Source organism: Neolamprologus brichardi, chromosome 13 (genome assembly GCF_056152115.1).
Source record: "Neolamprologus brichardi isolate AB-2024 chromosome 13, ASM5615211v1, whole genome shotgun sequence".
Taxonomy (NCBI): domain Eukaryota; kingdom Metazoa; phylum Chordata; class Actinopteri; order Cichliformes; family Cichlidae; genus Neolamprologus; species Neolamprologus brichardi.
The window spans coordinates 14305827-14328213 of record NC_142116.1 but is presented as its reverse complement, the minus strand read 5'-3'; the positions used below and the strand labels follow the sequence as shown (position 1 = coordinate 14328213).

Below are 22387 nucleotides of genomic sequence, written 5' to 3'. Positions count from 1 at the left end.
GGGCCCTAAGCCAGCTGTTTCCACATATCCTTTGCTCTGGCTGGTTACTTGAGGGCAGCCATAAACTACTGCTAGTCATAGCTTGCCGTCATCACCAATCCACACCTGTTTTTGACCCAATATGTGAGCTAAAAGCCTAAGCATATTACAGTAATTGACCGGGAGGGGCATTTATCCTGTGGCCCAAGTTCAGTTTTTTTAAAAATTGGAACCATTCATAGATGAAAATCCACAGACTCAGTAATTGAAAAAGGAGCACTATCCTTAATGAACACTCAATAATATCCATACAGGCACGGAGTTGCTGTTTTATGCTGCCTTGTATAAGAACCCAGTGGGGATGGGGTGGGAGTGGTTATCGTTTTTTTTTTTTAATGTTAATCAGGATACTGAAGTTTGTGGCTGATCAACACAGTCCCTTTGTTAAAATCCCTGCTTGTTTTGCGACGTGCGTCACTGGCGTGCAATAAAGACGCAAAGGCGCAACTGTAGCCCACTTCTTCTTTATACGTCCGAGCAGCGGACTCCGGTCGGTACTTGGAATAAACGGTATTTCTGCCCTCTGTCCGTCTTTATTATTAGCGCTTCGCTCCGCCCTCCTACCTGTAAATCTCCCCGCTCTCCTCTGGAGCGGATCTGACAGGCGCTCTCAGCTGGCCGCTCCGTGCCAGGGCTGCAGGGGACCGAATGGAGACAGCGATAACCACCCGAGCGCCAGCCCTTTTACGCAGAATTGACAACGAAAACGCCCGCAAGAAAACAGTCTTGTTCTCTGCAGTGACAGCTACACACCTCTAGAATTAAATTAGATTCATGTGCACTTTCTCCCTAGCTTTTCCAACCTTTTTTTTTCTTTTCCAGTCCTCTCACATTCGATTGACGCTTCAAGAAAGTGAAATCGATTCTCCGCCTGTGAATCGACAGGATACCTGAATGGAAGACGGCTAGAGGTCGACTCGCCGAGATTGGGCTGCAACAATTTCCCCCGGCGCTGTGTTTACATTAACCGAAATATCAGTGGCAGCCTCGACGGCTGCAAACGATGCCGTCTCTGCCATGGCATATGGCGTGAAAGAGCCAGAGAACCCCCTCGGAAGGAGAAGCGCCTAAGATTCGTCATTATTGCGGATTTAAATGCCTCTCGCCAAAGGCCACCGACCCGCTGTTTTGGATAGGTTCGCGTGTGTCGTGTCTCTATCTGTCACGAACAAACAATTCACAGGCTTGTGAAAAACAGAAAGAGACTTTATCGGGTGGGTTAACATAATCTACAGCAAAGAGGGAGATTTGTTTTTATTTTTCCCAAGCAATATGGCTGGTGAGTGGGGCTGGGGACGCTGGCACAGGCTCTCCAAGGCTCCTAAATGCTAGCTGAGGCAGATGGCACGGTTCCCCATGGAAGCGACAGCTCTATGAGGACAAGCAATATCAATAATAACATAAATCCGGACTCTTCAATCTTAATATCGAGGATGGCAGACGTTGTCATCCCGTACTCGTCCGAGGTGCCCTGCGACAATAATGGCCAGCGCATGTGGTGGGCATTCCTCGCCTCCTCCATGGTGACGTTTTTTGGGGGTCTCTTCATCATTCTGCTATGGAGGACCCTCAAATATCTGTGGACTGTTTGCTGTCACTGCAACATTAAAAACAAGGTATGTCTGCTGGCCCATCAACAGTCTTTCTTTCTGAATTTGCTCGTACATAATCACTGATGCACATGCTATACACATCCTTGTGTATTTCTATGGCACTGACCTGACTTCTTGTTCTATAATGGCTTTCATAACGCAAGCTGCATTTCCCTTGGCTGAATCTGATGGTTTCCTTTTTATGTACATCTTCTGCACACCCCGGAGTGCTGTGCCGATTGAAGCGCCTTTAGAATAAATTCAGCATGATTGTTATTGTCCTTTGGCTGTTTACTACCTCCCACTCCTGAATGAAGGGGGGTGATGTTGCATGACAGCTATGGGTGGGATGAGAGGAGAGCAGTTCCTTCATTTTATTTAGCTTTAGCAAAACACAAAAGTATCCTCATGCCACTGCTAAGCTGCTAAGTTCTCAGGTGAAAGTGTGGATTTCACATGGCATGCACTAGTTTTATGTAACCACGCATATGATCCTGCATTCCTAATGAAGTCCACTGGGACTTCTCATGGACATTAAGATTGAGATAGTGTGCCCTCTTCAATTTTGGATCCTTCCCCCCCCTGCATTTATCCTCCTAAATGTTTACACTAGGTGTTTGTGCTGCACATCAAATATTTTCGTGGCATGATGAAGGTAACCTGTCTGCAGGACTAATATAGAAACGGTATAATAAGGGTGACTGCCCATTACTTTGCTGGGGGTAGATGAATCATGGCTGATTCACATTTGTATTAAAGGCAGCTTCATACGTGACTCACACACTTGTGTATAGTCCAAGTGGTCCCCTGAACAGAGGGGTGTTTTAAAAGTAATTCGCAGAGTGTGCAAAACACGGCTTGCAGTGTTTTATTTTACGATGCTTACTTGCCATGGGAAATATGTTAATATTAATCCAAAGAACAAATACAAGAAAGCAAGTGCAGTCATGCTGCCGATCTGTCTTCAGCGGTTTTATAGAATTTGGGGGGAAAGAGGATGTTTTTGCGTTGATGGACAGAAAGAACAGAGAGTGAGAGTGATATCCTTTGTCCTTGATATTCAAATGAATGACCCTTCTCACTCCCACTGCTCTGCTGTCATGTGTTTTTGGTGGACTTGACCCTTTCCTGCCTGTATCTTTTTCTTATAAGGACTGGTATAAAATGGGACATAAAGAGCTGCACCCATAAATTAAATTAATGTTTTAAAAAAAAAAAAAAAAAAAAAATAGAGCCAAATCACAATCACAATACTGTTAGGTTTCTATTTATTTGGAAGCAAATTCCAATAATCAAATGTCTGAGCCCTGAGCAAGGGCTTTACGGTGGTGGGAAGGAAGAACTCCCTTTTAACAGGAAGATCTCACTTGTAGAACCAGGCTCAGGAAGAGAAAAAAGAAAGTGTGTTTTACTCCTATCTGCTCTAAGGGAGAGAGAGGACAAAAATGTAATGATATGCGTCAGTGGTAAATAAATAAACGCTCAGTGTCTCACAGGTGTTGGAACCTATTATATCTATAGGATGTCTCAAATACAACTGATCCAGCCTTAAATATGTGCTTTATCAAAAAGGAAAGTTTTAATCCTAATCTTAAAAGGTGTCTGTCTCCCAAGTCCAAACTTGGAGCTGGTTCCGCAGAAGAGGGACCTGAAAGCTGACGGCTCTGCCTCCCGTTCTACTTTAGGAACCACAAGGAAGCCAGCAGTCTGAGAGCGGTGTGCTCCATTAGGATAATATACTGCTATGAGGTCTTTAAAATGTGATGGGGTCTGATTATTAAAAAATTTGTATGTGAAGAGAAGGAGTTTAAATTTGATTCTGCATTTAACAGGGAGCCAATGAAGAGAAGTCAATATGGGAAAAATATGCTCTCTTTGTAGTTGCTGTCAGTACTCTACAGTAACTACAGTGCTTTGGATTAACTGAAGGCTTTTCAGGCAACTTTTAGAATAATCTGATAATAGTGAATTACAGTAGTTTATCTTAGAAGTAACAAATGCATGAACTAGGTTTTCAGCATCACCTCAAGAGAGAATATTTCTAATTTTAGAGGTATTGCAAGGGTGAAAGGAAGCATTTTTAAATATTTGTTTAATGTGAACAAAAATGACAAAGATTCCTCACACTGTTACTGGAGGTTACTGCCATCCACGATACGTGAAACACCATGTTTCTAAGATGTTTAGTTCCTAATATAATAACCAGTTATGTCTGACTTGAGAAGACAATTGGAGCTCATCCAGATGTTTGTCTTTAAGACACACCTGTTGTTTAACAGGTGTTAAAACAACTGGCTTTATAGAGAAATAAATAAAGTAGTGTTTTATAATTTAAATAGTATTGGTCCCAGTACAGAACCCTGTGGAACTCCATGACTAACTTTTTGTTTTTTTTACATAAACAAATTGGAGTCTACCAGATAGATATGATTCAAACCATTATAGTGTAGTTCCTTTAACTACAATGCATTCTAGTCTCTGTATTAAAATGATATGATCAGCTGTATTGAATGCTACACTGAGGTTTAACAACACGAGCATAGAGATAAGTTCACTGTCAAAGGCAATCAGATCATTTATAACCTTCACTAGTGCTGTTTCTATGCTACAATGCACTTTAAATCTTGACTGAAACTCTTCAAATATACCATTCCTCTGCAAACAATCTGTTTACTGTTTCCACTCTTTTAAGGATTTTAGAAATAAGAGGAATATTCTAGAATGTTCAATAGTTAACTGAGACGGTTTAATTACAGCCACCTTGAAAGCCTGTGGTGCGTATCCTGTTAATAGAAATACATTTTTTACACCAGTATTAGCTGTCAGGATTCTGTCATTCAGTTGTGCTCATGGATCCTGGTGTAAGAAATGGCATCAAACCATATGTCTTCCCTCATACTTCTCACCATCCCGCTGAGAAAGTGATGAAAACAAACCATGCAAATATAATTAGGTATCCATCTTGTGACTGTTAGTCGGTATCTGTTTGCATCTTATATCTTGTAAATGAGGAGAAGTGGCAAAAAATGAGAGCGTGTATCTTAGTTAGTGCTCGTACTTTCCCTTTGTTTTTGTGTTGCTGTGTGTGGAAGGCAGAGTCATCGCGTTAGGTGACTTTGATAGGCTTGACACTTGGCTGCTGAGGGAAAAGGCTTGTTAGGGGTATTAAGAAGGGGAAACTGGATCTGTGTTCAGCTGACTAGTGCAGCAGGCTAAGTTGGCATGTGTCAGAAACAGGATGCATAGCTGGCGTGGTGGCGGTGGTCAGCTTTCTGTGGCGGTACTGGGAACCTGGAATCACGGGCAAGGAAACAGAGGTGGAAACTCTGAGAGAGACCACAGGAGGAAATGGAAACAGGGGGTTTGAGGGTGACGACGGGTTTTAGAGGGGGTGTTGTGTTACATACCTTGTGTAGTGTCCTCGTGTGCTCTGCTGTTGATACACAGCTGTATCCTAACTCTTCTCTGTCAGGCTTATAAGATAGAAGTGAAAGATCAAAGGATCGTACTGGAAGAAGGAAAAAGATGAGAAGATGTAGAAGTAGAAGTAAAATGTCAAGTGCAGTATTTTGGATTTTTGGAATTGGGGCAATTTCAAGTCTGCAAACCTGCGCTGTGCTGTTCTTAAAAACGGCAAAGCTGATAAATGCACCTGAGAGTTGTTGGAAAAATGATCAAAACTCCGTAAACAAGCGATGTTTACAGCATTACCTCTGCCTCTCTAAAACAAGGCAAGACGCTTGTATTCCACACTACAGAACAATACTTTATAGGTCTGGTTCTTCCTCCTGAGTGGACTGAAAAAAAAAGCACAACATAAGATAATAATAATAAAAAAAGCTATTGATGTTTCTGGCATTGTGCTGTAATGGCTATATTTATGGAATCGTTTATCTGCCAGGCATTTCAGATTGCCCAAATGCCATTTTTAAACCACATATTTACTACATTTCTAATTTGATTTGCTTCAAGTTGTCCTGTAAACAGCCATTCTCTCGCTGCCCGGGTGAGCTTGATTATTCAATTCCCTTTTTACAGTAAAGACTTCACACAGTCTAAATAAGGGGTTTCCTAAGAAGGGAAAGTCTCACTCAAGAAAAGTATAATGCATATGCATGACTGAGGGGAAATGTAAGCATACCCACTCAGAGGTACTGAAGTGGAGGACACTAAGGCCACGCTGACAGGCTTGTTAATATATAAGCCTGCTCTTTATTTTCCTCATGTAGAGTCCTGGACCGTTTTTGTGGTGTGATGCTTCAATGCGGTATGGTTATCTAATGGTCTAGTTATCTACTCTGCATCATGCCACCTCCAGGAGTTCTTATATGACGCCTGTGTTATTTTGAATGTGTGAGGAGGAGGAGGCGTATAGAGGCTTTGCATTTGTGGCACCACTTTCTATTCAAGCATGAATGGCGCCATTGTCCTCTATAGAAAGTGGCTCAGTGAAAACTCTGAGAAATCCTCGATCAGGTCTGTTCTACGGGTGAGAAGCAAATAAAATTATTCAAATGATTGGCATAATGAGTCCAATTAACCTTAACCAACGCGCATTGGTAAATATTTGCGAAGCTTAAGAAAAAACAAACGGTGGGAACCAATCAGAAGATTAGTCAATCCATAACGCGGACAATCGAAACAACAGCTCAGTGCTCATCATACTAAAATATCAGAAAGGAAAAATTTGAAAAAAATATAGTTTAATAGAATGATGAATAAAGGAAAGCTCTGGCAGATTATAGTATACTGAAATACTTGTTGCTACACTGCGTTAAACTATTAGTCTCACAGAAGTTTATGAAATAATCAAAATATTTATCGATTGATTTTGTGGTTATGGGCATAAATTTTCCTTTCTTTGAACAATTGTTGCTTCAGTCTGAGGGCAGGTTCCAAATGTGTCTCTTTTTTATTTACGATCATAGTGTACTCCTTCCAGCTCCAGCAACTTAAGTCTGCATTTAAGAGGCAGGACATGGGGGCGGTATAAGTCACTCGCCATTCTTTTACAGAGTACAGTTTAAAACCCCATCTGTGACTAATGCATTTTGCACTTTGTTTGCTATTATTTTAACACTCGGGTTATGTTTTTATTTGCTGTTTGGATAGATTTAAGTGTAAAAGTGCACAGTGAGGTTCTAAATCTACCTGGTCACACTTTGAAAATAACCATGTTTTCCTTAAAGTCCAGATACCAAATGCGTCAAAGCTCTTTTTTGTAGATTGTCTCCATGACCTCTGCAGGAGTCTCGTAACCATACAAGTGCAGACATAGACAAAGCATATGCTGTCACTGTTGGTCCGTTTACACAATCAGAACAATTGCATTTTTAAAATTTTTAAAAATCTTTTCCTGTGAGGTCAACTTTACTGTTAAACTGCTACTTCATTTACACAAGACTCCACAGATGTTCAGAAAAAACCTGGCATTGGACTTTGAAATGTAGAAACAGGCTTCTGTTCCAATGCGGTTTCACATCAGCTAAACACCGGTATGAACTGACAGTACACAGCTGCTGTACGAGCAACGAAAGAGTGAACTGTCACGTACTTCAGTCCAAGCACCACACCACCCATTGTATCTCTGTGTTTTGATGAGACATGTACACCAAATGAGGCTAAAAAAAATACACCTCCCACCTCACCTCAGTACAACAGCTGATGCAGCTACCTTCAGCCTCCCCCTCATCCCCCTAAGGTGCAACATGCAGAGTTTTATGTTCACTTTAGAGCCAACAGCCATCAGGACTGTGCAATTGTTTCTGTCTAAACAGCCCAACGAGAACAGCGATGGAGCTGTTCTCCTCGCTCTGCATGTACACTCGACTCTTAGTATTTGCTTTGCTGTATCCAAATCTGATATATTTGCATGCTTTTTTTTGTCCTGTGTCTACACTCTATATTTGTCTTTGTAGTAATGATGACAAACATTATACACTATTGTTTACTCATTAAATTACACAGCAAATATAGCTGTTTTACATTTGCGGTCTGACACATAAAATTTGTTTGACCCTCTCCGTCACCAGTGTTACATTTTTCTCTATAAATATAAATTCTGCTTTATGTGATACGGCTTTTGTTGCTCATTTTTACATTACCGTGCAAAAATCTTGAGTCACCTGCTATTTCTTTAAATTTTGTCAAATTTTCTTGCAAAATCTTTCATATGTAATGCTGGTATTTTAAAGGTCGTCCCAATTATAGGAAATTGTAATACTGATGAATTACTTGTTGAAGTTAAATACTGTGCAAGTGTTGGGTTCAGCCCTAATTTATATATATTTTTATATTTTGTTTCCAAGGAGCAGTTCTTCAGACTTTCTGAAGCGCTTTCAAAGTTTGGACATTGGCTGCTTTTTCAGTCATCTTTAGTCCACTCGATGTACCTGGCCTTTTTCAGAGGAATGCATTTTTTCATTTGTTAAGCCTCTTAATACTGACCTGAATTGTTCACGCATAAAACAACGCACCGATGGACCAGTGTTGTCTACACATAACAGACGACTTAGTAAAAAACCAAATGTAAATCTTTTCATGCATTTTGTAACTAGCACACTGTAACACAAACACTTTAGTTGAACCTTAAAAAAGGCCAAAGATAAAACAGTTTGAGAGGCATAAAATAGCATTTTTCTTTCCACTTATTTTTAAACCAACAAGATGATTCCCAAAGAGATGCTATGTGCTATTACCCAAAACTTGGCATATGTTGGCATGGTGTGTAGTGTGTCCTTGAAAAAAGCGAGGAAACTAGATAAGTGGAGGACAAAAAAAAGTATTGTCAGGCCTAAAAACTATCTGCAGCAGATGAAAAGAGTCTGAAAGTCATGTTCTTACGAAATCAGAAAAAAATCAAGCAAAGACTTGAGAGATGCATCTTGCTCTGCAGTTGATCCATGTACTGTTCACTGAAGCCTCGTGAGAAATGGTCCCAGTGAAGACGTGGCTGAGGTTTGCTAAATTATATAAGAACTGGATTGCAAATTAATGGCAACAGGTCTTGTAGAGTGATGAATCCAGATCTGAGGGCAGAAACATGCTGCCAGATTTTGATCCACCATGAAATACCATCGGGGAGCTTCTGATTGGCAATGACTTTATTTTTCAGAATAACAATAAAAGTGCTCCACTGTGTGTTTTTTCTATCAGTCATGGATTGGCCTCCCCAGGGTCCAGACTTCAACATTATTGAAGCAGCGTAGGACCATTTTGAGAGAGAAAGGAGCAAAAGGTAGCCAACAACAGCCAAAGAAGAGCTGTGAAGAAGCCTGGAGAACTATTCCTGAAAACTACTTAAAGAAATTACAAGAAAGCTTCCCTAAGAGTTTAGACTGTGTTGTAGTAAAAAGGTGGTCATACCAAATATTGATTTTCAAGCTCATAAGAATTGCCCAAACAGTTTATGCCTCATATATTGTATTTCCATGTATGTTTACATGTTTCAATAAATAACTGCACCACTTTCCTAGCAAATTACAAAGAATGGCTCAAGACTCTTGTACAGGACTGTACAATGATTCAAATTTTAGCCTATTGTAGTTTCTTTTTTTAAATTCCTTGATATCAAAATCCTAACTAATCCTAATCCTAACCTTCAGCAGGAGTAATAAATTAAAATAATTACATTTAATTTAAAATAGCCCATTTATCGTTGGAACCTTGAATTAAGCGTGTGCTGTTTCTGATGTTTGCAACAGACAAGTGTCAACAGGGCAATCACAAGGCTATTAAAGGTTAGTTTTCCTCAATGGGAATTTGATGTGTTGGCCAGACTATGCTTGTGTATTTTCACTAATAAAGTTAAGGTTGAGAACGTATTTGGTCCTGAGGCTCCATCTTCTCTGACCCGTGTCAGTGTGTGGTTTAAGTTTTCGTGGTTAAAAACATGATCAGAGTCTTAACAACCAACACTTGATTGTTTAACGGTGGACCGGCAAATCTGTATTGTTTAAATCTGCTTTTAAACTGCGAGGAGAAATCAATCCAATGAGCCTCTCTAATGAAATATGGCAACCCTGGTGGATTTTAAATCATCGCAATGCATTTTCCATAATTGAAGATTGTTATTGATTTTTATGCACTAAGGCTTAGCTTTCATTCTAAGGAATTGATGAAAGATGAGTCCGAACCCCACCTCAGTGTTTCCGTGTCTTTGGCAACATTTCCCCGTATCACAAGGAACAAAATATTCCACGGCAGAGGAAATGAGGTGTGCTGGTGCACTCTTCGGTGCGCCTTTAAGCAGAATAGATTGTTGAGGTGCCTGCAGAGAGGAACTGTTGTGAGCCTGTATATCCCTTGCTCTTGGCAACAGACCAGCTGCATTTTGCCAGAACAGCATAGTGCACACACCCTGCCATCAGCTGTCGCTCTCACTAACCCCGGCCTAACTTGGCCCAACTTGGTCCCCTTCAACCCAAAGCTTATGAAAATCCAGAACTAATTGAAAAAATACATGAAAAAAACAAACCCTTTCCTGAAGAGCTGTATGTCTGCACACATGCACAGGTGCATTGAAGGCATGCGTGTAGGTGGACTATTATGTTCTCGTGGCAAGTAGCTGAATTGCACGCGTCTTGTCATGTGTTGTTGACACTTGCGGGAGAGAGAGCATGCCTCACAGCTGTCCCAGGGCAGAGCATGACCAGTTTCCACTCCAGCTCACATGCCTATTCCCAGCCCTTCTTTTCATAATCATTAGCTGGCTACTTATTTAATTTTAATTCTTTGTTCAGTCTATAAGAAGTCAGAAAAATGCTTCAGATTGGCAATATTTTCCAGAGCAAGGGTGACCTCTTCAAAAAAAAAAAAAATCCAGTCAGCTGTGTTAAGAAGGAAAGCAGAAATTTTCCTTCATAGCTCACTTAAAACCCATTAATCTATTTTTAAGATCCAGCCAAAATGAAAAAGACATAAGCTGTGTGGAGTTTAGTAAAAATGTCTCACAATTTTAATGTGCTTTTAAATTCTGAGCAGATGGAGAAATAGATGTTGTACTTGAGCAGCACACACTAGATTTAACAAGCTTTTACAAACTGGCTATGTTTGGTATCACTGATTAACCTTCTTTTCTCATACTCCTCTAATGTGGAACGTGTGACTCATGAGTTATTATCTAGTGAAGATCCTCCCTGGGCCTGAAATGATGGCCATCTAGGGACAACTGTAGTGTGCCACAGTGATATATGTTAATCCACAGAGAAGAAGTGGCCATATATCAGGCTGGACTATGTATATCATGGGATAGACAGAGAGGTCCCCCGCCCCCCTACACCCAGGGCCACCACTATGCTACCCTGCTGTCAGGCTGTTATGTCTTCTTTGGCCAGTCTCTGAACTATTAAAAGGACATCCGTGCCCCAGGAAGCATTCAAAGGTGAAAGGTTAGAGGGGCAATGCGTACCTGGTTCCACAAGGGCGAAGAGCATTGGGATGATATTTCTAACATTTTCAAAGTGTTTGCGATACTGTCTTAAGCCACCTTATCCTCCTCCAGTCAAACTGGCAGTGGAAAAGCATTTGCATATATATCTGCTGGTTGAGACCTAAGCTGGCATGGGAGGCCTGCAGGAGGGAGATAGCTAGCTAGTACCTGGCTGTACTGCTGGTTTACAGCTTATGGTTTCTAGTGTTTAACGACTTCTCTTTTTCAGCTGTAGTCAAACGGCTCAATGTCAGAGTTTGCATTGGTTGGGTCTGCACGACCTATAGTCAAGTCGTAGAACTCAACGTTTAAAGCTTTTTTTTATGCCTGACAATTTTTCACCTGAAAGGTTAAGCTGGTTTTTATATTTGGACGTTCATAGAGGGATAGCGGCATATAACGATCCCTCGTGCAGCATGTATTGGATTTCGTTTTTCTTTTATAGCTTAATTTAAAAAGTCACTTACATGTTTGTATGTTTCTTAGCAGTGGTAAAAAAGGAACTGTCTCCGAATGTTTTTGACTGTTTAAACTATGAAATATATATTCGGATGTTCTATGTTTGCAATACAGAGCTCTTAAAGTACTAGAAACAGCCTAACCTTGCATGTCGTTGCATGGAATCACAGCAGCCAGACAGACCAGCACATCCACCGCCATGGGACTCGCATTTTCTGGTGCTGATTATCAGGCAGAGCCAGCCATTTCCTAGCCTCCCCCTCATCTTCGTTCCACTCCCCTTAGCCCACCACCCACCTCGGATATCAACAATGCCAGTGGTGCACTGACACATGGACATCAAAACATGGTTAACGTTATAATTGGTGCTTTGAGCTGTGAGCGGTGATGCACAGAGAGCGATAGAGAGAGGGAGTGCGTAGAGGACATGGCAGTGACCTTCACAGATCCCAGCAGGCGGTGATTCTGCTTTAGAGATCCAATCTTTCTCTCCCGCTCTCTCTCTTAGCAACAGAAATGACTCTATGAGGCTGAATCTGTGGGTGAGCACAGAAGCAAAACTTCCATTTTCTGAGAAGGTTGGTAAAGAGTTAGGATTACTCGTCTCCACCACCACCACCACCACCACCACAGCCGCTGCCCTCAGCAACCAGTCTCGATTAACCTCCTAGGTAGCCAGGCTAATATGCTAATTGTTTTTCTCCTTGCAGGCTAACAGCAGGATCAGGTTTCTCTGCCTTCATAGCCAGCATGCTACATTGCTTAGCTTGCCCCTCATATGGCAGCAACCCAGTCCGTTTCTATTAGTAAACAGAAGCGTAGACACGGATTAAAGGGAATATTATTGAAGGGTGAATACAAACATGAATGACAGCAAAGGGCAGCCTAGTAGCTGAACCCTGTTCAGGCAAAGTATGCAGGCCTGCTTCACAATGATTTTACCTCTTGACTTCTTCTGACATTTTCCAGAGTGGCTGCGCAGAATGAATAGCCCAGCTGTCAATTACAGTGTTGCTTGATGCTTGCAGAAGTGAAATCCCAGAAGGTCTTGTCTCACTCAGGTTCCGTCTGTAGCCCAGCGTTGCTCTGAATGCTGTGAAATGTATCTAGACATGAACCAAGCGAGGCAGACCAATTTCAGAGTGACATGTGCGTTGTAAGATGATGCCTGTAGTGCTGAGCTCCATATGACAGCATGTGTAGACATCATGTACAGATGATGCGCAGAGTGCATGGCTTTGCTGCCGGATCTCTCATTAAAGATGGATGATAATGCAGAGCTGCCATACTTCTCCCTGACAGCCTCTGCTATTGAGATTAAGCAGCATTGTATATGATGATTGTTAGTCTTCTGTTAGCTTTTAATCTGCATTAAGCAGTGTGTTTTCTATCAATTAAAACCATTTTAAACATGGATCGGTTTAAACTTTAATGACACAAAATGCATACACTATATCTCCTGCTGTAAGGTGCCTTAAACGCTGATGCCCATACACAGAGTTGTATATCTCTGATAGGTGTCTTCTCTGAAGCTGCTGGTTAGGGCGTCCATCGTTTTACACAGACTTGGAAAAGCCGCTTGGGGGTATACATTATATATTATGCGTATGTGTGGCATTGTGGATGAGTCTGTACAAAGTGTTTTATGTGTTGGCAGGGCCAGTTTTCTTTAGGAAACAGTATGGTGCTTACAGTTAGAGAAATGTGGCTCTGCTGTAATTATTGACACTCCGCTTGTTCGCTGATGGCGGGGGCTGGCGGTTCGATCCTTCTGTCTACAATTTGAAGTGTCCTTGGGGAAGATGCAGAGTACTAAGTTGCTCTCAGTGGGCAAACCAGCAACTTGAAATATTATTTGTTGATGAGGAGAAGCAAACGACTAGATAAATGCAATGTACAGAAAGTGCTGTTGATCATTCACAACAGATTCTGACTGGCAGGCTGTACATTCACCACCATGGGACAGATCCAGCCATTTCCTGGCCACCCCCTTAATCATATGTAGGTATGATAAGTAATACATCTATGATTTTCATTTTTATTTAACTATTTATTTCACAAGATAGAATAATGACATGCAAAAACTGCTTCACTGGGATTCAAACCATGGACTTTCTTAGAGTATTAGAGGCCATGTTGTACATGCACTATCAAGTTGGCTATGGCATTGCCAGAGTTGTAAATTAGTAGTGCTACCACAATATTTTTCTCTTTATTAGCATCATTTAGAATGAATATCTTGAATATTTAGCGGCCGTTTGTGGTCTGTTCTGAAATTTCTATTTCAGTTATGATGTTGTCCACGGGAGCAGCGGGGACTAGTTTTAATATTCAGACTACGTAATTCTATCAGCGTTGCTCATCTAAGACATGACATCCATTAGCCACAGTGACACACTGCAATTGTGCTCCATCTCTGTTGTGTGTTGACAGGGCTTATTAAACATGATCGTTACCGGTCTCAGTTATTTTACACAAGTAGAGATTTTCAGCACCATGGAGAGCGCAGGATGGGAGCATGAGCGAGGCTTCTCGTGCTCACACATTCCTGACGGTATCAGTGCTGGTGAGCACTTAAAAAGTAGTTGTTAGACATTTTTGTGTCTTTTGTTTAAATAATCGAGAACCTTGTTGTTTTGTAATATAAAAATAGAGCTGGGGAAGATGAATGAGCTGACTTTAAATGATCACTTAGCCTTAAATTATGTCTAGTTTTCTGAAAAGATATAGAAGCAAATTTTTCTCATCTTTCAGTTTGTTCAAGTTTCCCTTTTCACACTTTTTTTTTGTGCTAATGAAAATGTTAACTTAATTTAGACTGATAACATGTTATGAGCTCTCGGTTGTCTATGGAGCAACTCTCTGTTGCTCACTGCTCTTTACTAAAAGATGAAGTTGGAAAGCTCATGGCCCAAAAGCAGCTTTAATTGGTTCCACAGAAACTAAAAAGGGGTGTGAATAGGTTGTTAATATAGGAGTGATGACCTCTACATCACACTGCATATCAGTGCACGTGAATAACTGATCATACGCAAGTGAGCATCTGTTTCTGTAAAAGTAGATGTTGTGAGTTTGCTGGTCTGAAGAATTTAGGTGTGTGTTAATGCACGCAATCTTCTCAGGAGTGAATGTCCCAGGAAATTCAGCCCAAGGTCAGATCATGGAATGCTCCATCTCAGCTGCATCTTAGATGCTACAGCCTCTTCTCTCTAAAGAGCGCAATGGGGGAGGGGTGATGATTTGAGCTTGTTCGCAGGCACAGGACCTGGGCACTTTGCAGTCATTGAATCGACCATGAACTCCTCTTCATAGCAAAGTATTCCAGATTCAAACGTGAGGCCATGAAGAGAAGAATCAAAGCGCAATGGGCCAGTCAAAGACCAGACCTGAACTACAATGAAATAAAGGTGGTTCTACAAGCTACCGAGTCATGGGTTGTACTCAGTTTCTCACAGTAATGCACACAGTACTCAGTATTCAAACATTTAGTTAGTTAAACAGCTGGTGTGCACCTGGTTAACATTTAAAGTACGGTTCTTCATGCATTGCACAACTAGTTTGTTATTGTGCCTTAAAACATCACAGCATCCACATGTTTTTAAAGCTAAAATTAGGTGTATAGGAGCAAAATAATGAAATAATAAGAGAAGAGGTCCAAATTTCTGCAAGTCGTTAGCCGCAGGGATAATGCTATTCTTAGATGCTTACCAGCTAAAAAATTTAAAGTTCATGAAAGTCATGAAAGTGGGGCTAAAGAAAAGGGGTTATTCCCCTGGGAGCATTTCGTCAGCAAATTTCATGGCAATCTGCTTATTAGATTATGCATATTAGATTACATTATGTGCAAAGCTGACATTTTAGCCTGAGGGTGCCACTGGGAGGAAGCTCACAAATGTTCAGAATCGACACGGTTCATTCTTTGGGGAACAAAAATGCACTCAGTGAATGTCAAGGATCTCCAAACGGTTGTGCAACCGCAGTGTCTGGCCTGCAGAAATCAAGAAGCAGAAATATTAAGGTTGATATGATGCAATTAGTTTTAGAGTTGTTTAAAAAATGGATGGAAGGTTCTCAAATTTCATTTTTTATTAAGGCGCACCATAATTCATAGGTGCTCTGTGGTGAATACACGAAGCACAGACGGTGCTAACAGCATTTCTGAATGATTTTGGCTGATCGTAGTCTCTGTTGGAAATCTCTCTACTGACACGTCTTGTTGATGATCAGTCAATGTATTTTGTATTACAATGCTCGATAAGCTTATTTCAGCTGATAATTTTGATTATACCAAATACCATTCTGGTGCTTGACACTTTGTCTACAGAAATGTTAATATTTCATCATTATAACTGTTTATAGTTTGTTTTTTAATCTAGAAGGAACATTGCTGCATTTCTTCGAGTTAACTAGAATCTTTGGCTCCTTAAATAAACCAGTAAACGATTGTTTATTGGTCTTTTTATTCATTATCTATAATCTGCAAAATGTTTCAGGCTATTCCACTTATTGCAGCATGCTGACATTTATTGGTTGCTTGTAAACAAGGGGGGTGAATTGGGAACCCTCTATTAATCGGATCTGTAAATAACATACAGTTATTACTGACATGTGCATTCCAGGTAAACAGTCGATTTTCAGCAAAAGATTTATTGAGGGCTAACATGGCAGGGCTGAGAGCTTTTATTTGTGCCAGGAAGAGTGACTTAGTGCATTTGCAGGAGCAGACACTAAGTGTCTGAACTCTGTGGAAGGGGCGAGTGTGGGATTGGGAAAAACAGTCCAAGGCAAACCTTTAAATTAGACATTAGAGGAACATTAAGACTCACACACACGCTCCTGAGTGGAAACATCCATTGTTGTTTTGATCATTTTAAGAAGCGGTTATGTTTATAGATTCTCTGAAAGCCATTTTGCTGTTTTGTACATTTTGGCAGTTTTGTGAGATGGTTGAATTCCTCTGTTGGTTTACACCTAACCGCAGTTCGATCCTATGTGGAGACACAAATCCCTTTGGGGTTGCATCAGGATGAGCATCCGGCATAAATATCTGCCAAATCAAACATGCGGCGCTACCTGTTGTGGCGACACCCTTGTGAATAAGGGAGCAGCTGAAAGTAGCCTTAAATAAATCAAATATATGCAGTTTTCCTCAAGGACTGAATATTGACAAATTTAATGCATTTTGAGATTTCGCTCTGTACAAGACAGCCGTGTGTAATGGCAGTTACATCAGCCACTTCTGGTTTTCAGATTCCCATCCATGTTTCAGGGATTCTGGGCACAGTAAACACTTCCTGAGGAGCTTCTTTTTTTGGAAACACAGCAGACTGTTTGCATCTTTATTTTCAGTCACACGGTAATTTCCTTTTTCCCGACAAGAGCCAAATACCTGGCTGAAGACTTGGAGGCTTGGAGCTGCTTGTAAATAATTAAACTCATTTGCTAAATGATGGTTTTAACCTCCGAACTCTAATGACCAAAACACAGTAATTGATGTGACTACCTCACAATAAAAGCTACCTTTGCAATATGAGCAATAATGGAAAGCACAGTTTTAGACCCTAGGCACACTAGTGGAAAGAATAAGCAAGTGAGCGGCACGGAGTGAGGCTCATGTCAGTGAGACAAAAATGAATGAAATGCACTCCTAGTTTTGTGTGAATCCCTTGAACAATCGGAAGCATTTAAATCCAGCTTGTGAATAGCACTTCATGCTACTACAATGCAAATTGCTATATAGAGAGGTAGTTAAACAGTATAATGAATAATAATGGATAAAACTGTGCACCATAAATTGTAATAAAAACATCTTGTTGTCATATTCATTAACTTCCATTTTTCATCTTCAATATTCTTCCATGTGTCGTTACTCATGCTCCAGCTTATCCCGTGCTTTGTGTCCTGATAATTAAGTGACTGTGATGGTCACTCCTGATGAACAGAGCCCAGGTACCCATGAATGGTTTTGCCTTCCTGTGCTTTTCAAAGCAATGCAATAGGAGACAGCTGAGCTTAGCAGCTGCTCTGCTGCACATTGTCTCAAGTGAACATGAGCAACAGAAGTACTCTGGCAAGTGTTCAGAATGCCACAGGCTTTCACCTTCTTTCCCTTTATTCATCTGTCCTCTTTAGTTTGATCTGCTGTTGACCTTGTTCTTGCTTATCCTCATTAGTTTCCATACGTTGGGCTTTCCCTCTGTTTGAATGTTCTCTGCTCCCCTTGCATCGGCCGCCATCTCCCTTTCTCCTGTCCTAAAGCATCGTCAACGGTCATTGTCCTTCGGGTCTCCCTGATGTTTCCCCAAAGGAGCCACGGTTTGTGAATTTTGTAGCCAGGCAAGACTGGTCTCTGGGAAGCCATTGTTGCTCAATTGGTCCCCTGCCCTGGGGGCGTATAAACAGATCGTAACTCAAATCACAGATGACACGTGAAAACATACCAGTGTTAAAACATTAGGAAAGACTTTCCTTCACCAGTCACTTGCAATTAAAGAGTATGACAGGAGAGGGTTGAAGTGGAGAAACAGTCAGCTGGAAGGGAGAAAACAGACGTCTGCTGTCCATTTTTAACAGTTTGTGAGAATAACTCCTCTGCCTTCTTTTTATTTCATTGTGATTTTGCATTCAAACTTAAGGACTTAACCTTTGCTCCCGGGATTAGAAATGGAAACCAGTTCCCAGTTTGTGTGTGACTAGAGAACGAGCTTTTCACCTGTTCCAAAAGGGGTCAGAGTCAAAGTTGACAAGGGTCGCTGGAGAAATTAGCCTAAGTGTTCTCACATATCAGTCCAGGCAGTGAACGGTACAGAGGCGAGCTGACTTTTAAGGTGAAACCCTACCTATGCGAGTTGTTTCCTCTTCTCGTGGGACCAGTTCTGGCCTGCTAACATGGCTGCTCTGTAATTACTCTGACACGCAGCCTCTGACCATCGCTGCCACGCTCCCCGTCGATCAAAGCACCCCATTCTTGGCGAGGTGTGCGTGTGGGTGTGAGAAATACAGGGTTTATGCGATTTAAAAATGCATGCTAGGCGATAAGAACAAAGACACACGAGTTGGGAAATACATCTCCTTGTTATAAATAGATAAAGAGGATCTGTCTTAGCCTTGTTCAACCTTCCAGAGTCTAGTCATTACGTCCATTTCCACGCATGGGTCCAATAAAGAAAAAGAGCTTCTTTGTTATACTTGAGATGAGGACATTCTGCACTTTCAAATGATGACAAAAAAAATTTCACTAAAACATTATGAAGTCATCAATGTAATTCCGAGATAGCTCGAGTTTTAGCAGTCTGTTCAGAGGCATGAAATATAGAGAGGGGACTTGGAACAGCAGTCGGAAGCCAGTGGGCAGAATGGCAGCAGCTGTGATATATAGAGACTGTGCTGGATAATATGATTTACTGCTCTCTCAAGGCCTGCCTTGGCCCTGCTGTTTTTACTCACACATAAAGTAAACACACATATAAAACACACAAGCGTGCGCGCTTGCACGCCATTAGCAGTATCGAGAGTCTGACATTTAAGCACTGTATGCCGTGCAGGTGGTGGTTTTGTTTTTCTGTGCAGCCTCCGTGTCGTGGCAGAGCAGTTAGGGCACAGTGGGAAAAGAAAAAAGAAAACAAATAAGATAAAATCTAACTTGAATCGCTGTAAAGTTGCTCATCCACCAGATGTGGAAGCTGTTACTCCAAAAATCGAACGTAAAATTTTTTAATGTAAACTTAATATTACTGATAACAATAGCTTCAAAATATAAGCAGGCTACTTGTAGGCATCATGGCAGTGATCTTATATAAATACTGTCTGCTTGAATTATGGCAGTACAGTTGTCTGACCTAGTTTTAACCTCCTGGCTGTGACCTCTTGGTTGTAAGTTCAATAAGGAGCATGGGCCATTTGCGGTGACACAGTGAAAGTGAGAACCCTGCTATGTTATAGGCCTTACAGGAGAACAGCATTCATAGATACAAATATAAAACAACATGTACTGCAAGATGTATTTGCTGTTTGTCAGCAGGAGTATGTAAAAACTGCCACGCAGAATCCAAGAATTCATGATACTCAATGGCACAAGGGAGACAATCTTTCCATGGATCTGATTGCCTCGTTTAGTCTTCTGGGACAGGAAGAAAGCTGAAGAAAGGGAAAGTCACAGAGTTATGGAAATGAAGTAGAAGAACCAGGGCAGGATCAAGCCTGGGCCACTTGCAGTGAGGGCTCTACCACGTGAACCACAGGGCTGCCTAATGACCTTCCAGTTTGAAAAGTTATTAGAATTGTTTCCATATGCCAAAAAATAACAGAAGTCTAGATTCAGATTTAGTTTTACAGGCACTTAAAAGCAGCTAAATGGGCTTTGGGAATTGAAAGTGGAAGAAAAATCAAGGCAATTAAATTCTTCCAGCCATTTGGTCCTTTAAAGTTTCTCCTTTCTGCGTCAGCAATGTTCTTAGCCAAATTGCATTTTCATCTGTTGTTGTTGTTTGTTTCATCTTTCCAATTACTGCTGTGGATTGATGCTTTCTGTCCTCTGTGTTAGAAAAGCAAAACAAAACAGAAGCACTGGGAACTCCCTCTTTTAAAGGTAGCTCTCGTTTATTGTAGAAGAAATCATTAAATATGAGGAAAAAGTAATCCAAATGGCATCCAAATGATTTTGTTGATATACTGTTGTAGTATTTTTTTTTTATAGAAATGACATAAATATAGGATAATGTGTGTTAGTATACCACATGGATCTTAATTATTAGGGCATTTCATATTGGTTAGAGGTTATATAAAGAATATCTCTACTAAGGCACTATGGTGTGTAAGCTCCTACAACATAACGTTTATGTAGTGCCACTACAAATACTGCATCGACTGGTTTCCACTGAGCTCCTGCACGCCTTCCTATGGGACGCATATAATACAGCTGAGGTGCTACAGGTGGAAACGCTCATGAATAATGGAGACGCTGATGTGTTGTGCATTTTTTGTGTGGACACAGATAGTGTTGCTGCATTATTTATGGGGCGGAGACTTACCTGGAGGTAGCGTTCTTTACCCTGATATTCATAAATCAATAGCAACAAAAGGCCTCAGGGTGTTTTTCACAATAAAGCATTGGTCTTTTGTGAATGACGAGGAAAAAAACCACATTTGCTGTACAGAGGAAAAAGAAGGAAGCATGGGCCTAGCCTGTAATGTCTGCGGTTGTATGTGTTCTCCTTTGTCACGTGACTAATTTTCTTTCTAGCTTCGTGGCTAGAGTGCAGACAAGGAAATGGCCTTGAGGCCATTAGGTTGACACTCTGCAGGAAATGATCTGAAAGACCCAGGCGTTCTGGTAATGACCATGTGATCAGTGACATCTCCTGGAACTACCCAGCAAAACTTGGCCCTAATCCTGCTTTAATAGTAAACAACAGCTGTAAGGCTCAAGTATGCTCAGATTAAGAGGCAAAAGAAATGACTTCAATCTGGCTGGAAATCCTTTCAAATAGGTCCTCCTTTTATAAATTAAGCCTCCAGAGATGATCCAGAGATAATTCTGATATGAGAATTGTGTTTGAAAAAGGGAGGGAAAAAAAGGTCTATCTAGTGTGCCTTTTACTTATATACTAATATAATGGGACATTGAGGTTATGCAGAGGCATTTATCCATGCACATACTCTGAAATGCACATTAACACATGACAAACTGAGAAAAGCCGGCGGTGTATGTTTCTTTCCTTTTGCGTAATGTTTTTACAGGCATATTGGGCTCTTCTTGGTCTATCATTGGTGAACAGGGTTTAAAATAGATACGGGTATTTGAAGGCAGCTTAGTTGCAACTGCAACATGTGATTGAATTAGAGCGCTGTCAGTTGGGTCCATTATTGAGGTCCCTGGGATGTGCAGCGTCTTTGCTAAGAGTCTCTCTTGTTACTCTGCTTTTCCTGGAGCATTTATGGTGCCCTGTGATGATCGCCGGGAAGATGCTACTGCTAAACGTTTATTTAGTTTGCGGCCACAAATCTCAGTGGAAATGTTACCACTAATGGGTTTGTTGAATTGCAAATATGGCATAATAGTGCACAAAATATTATTTGCTTGATCGTGCTGTGGGAAAAGCTAGCGAAGTTAACTTGACTGACAGGATGAAAGCTGCCGCTGAAACCCTGAAAGAGTGAATGACAGAGCATGCAAAGCCTGTGATAGGTTTATATTGGCTGCGGTGACCACGTATGACCACATTAAAGCTTAGTATGAATTAGGGCAATCTTATGTTACCCCAGCACAGCACTCTCTTGTCATTGAGATTTCCTTGAGACTTGGCTGCTGTTCTAGGCCACACAGGAGAATATATGTCTTGTAAAGCCTAGGCAGCGAGGACTGAGTGTTTACCAAGGTTGCACTTGGGCTATTTTTTACTGTTCACCATGCTAAAAATAAAGTGATGGTATTTTGGTATTTTGCCACCTGCATTAAGAGAGCATGCTTCCTTTGCATTGCACCTTTTAATGTGGAAATAAGAATTTAAAATGTGTAAGCTTTACTCTTTCAGTTATGCTTAAAAGTATGAAATGTTATGAAAGAAATGTTGCTTTTTTCACCTGGAATCTTGACATTCTTTTTAACAAATACTGTAAAAAGACGTTCGATATTCCTGCGCTAATATTAGTGTCAAGCTATTGGTCCCACTTTTGGCTCAGGTTTTGTGTTACTGTGAAATTAAATTTTCTGCCAAAACTGTTAGACTGTATATAAAAGATGGCTCTGAAGCCAATGCAGCCCCCTGCTGGACATTTGAACAGCCAGAAGGAGGTCTTCCAAAAAAAGTCTGGAGATGGCTGCAGTCACCACGCCCAACCGGTCACGGCATATGGCTGCCCCTCCCCC

The 22387-nt window shown here is 41.0% G+C and overlaps 1 protein-coding gene across 6 annotated transcripts in view; it reads left to right on the top strand.

Annotated features, from left to right (window-relative positions):
• The first annotated feature begins 454 nt into the window (after positions 1 to 454).
• Positions 455 to 22387, top strand: part of kcnma1a (potassium large conductance calcium-activated channel, subfamily M, alpha member 1a) — a 146679-nt gene continuing 124746 nt past the window's right edge. For 3 of the 6 annotated variants that reach the window (XM_035904692.2, XM_006783790.3, XM_087850196.1), the window contains exon 1: positions 455 to 1655. In XM_035904692.2, coding sequence (XP_035760585.1) covers positions 1365 to 1655 — 291 coding nt within the window. In that variant the 5' untranslated portion in view covers positions 455 to 1364. The remainder of the gene's footprint in view (positions 1656 to 22387) is intronic. The other 3 variants (XM_006783795.3, XM_006783793.3, XM_087850197.1) reach the window with 1 other exon arrangement.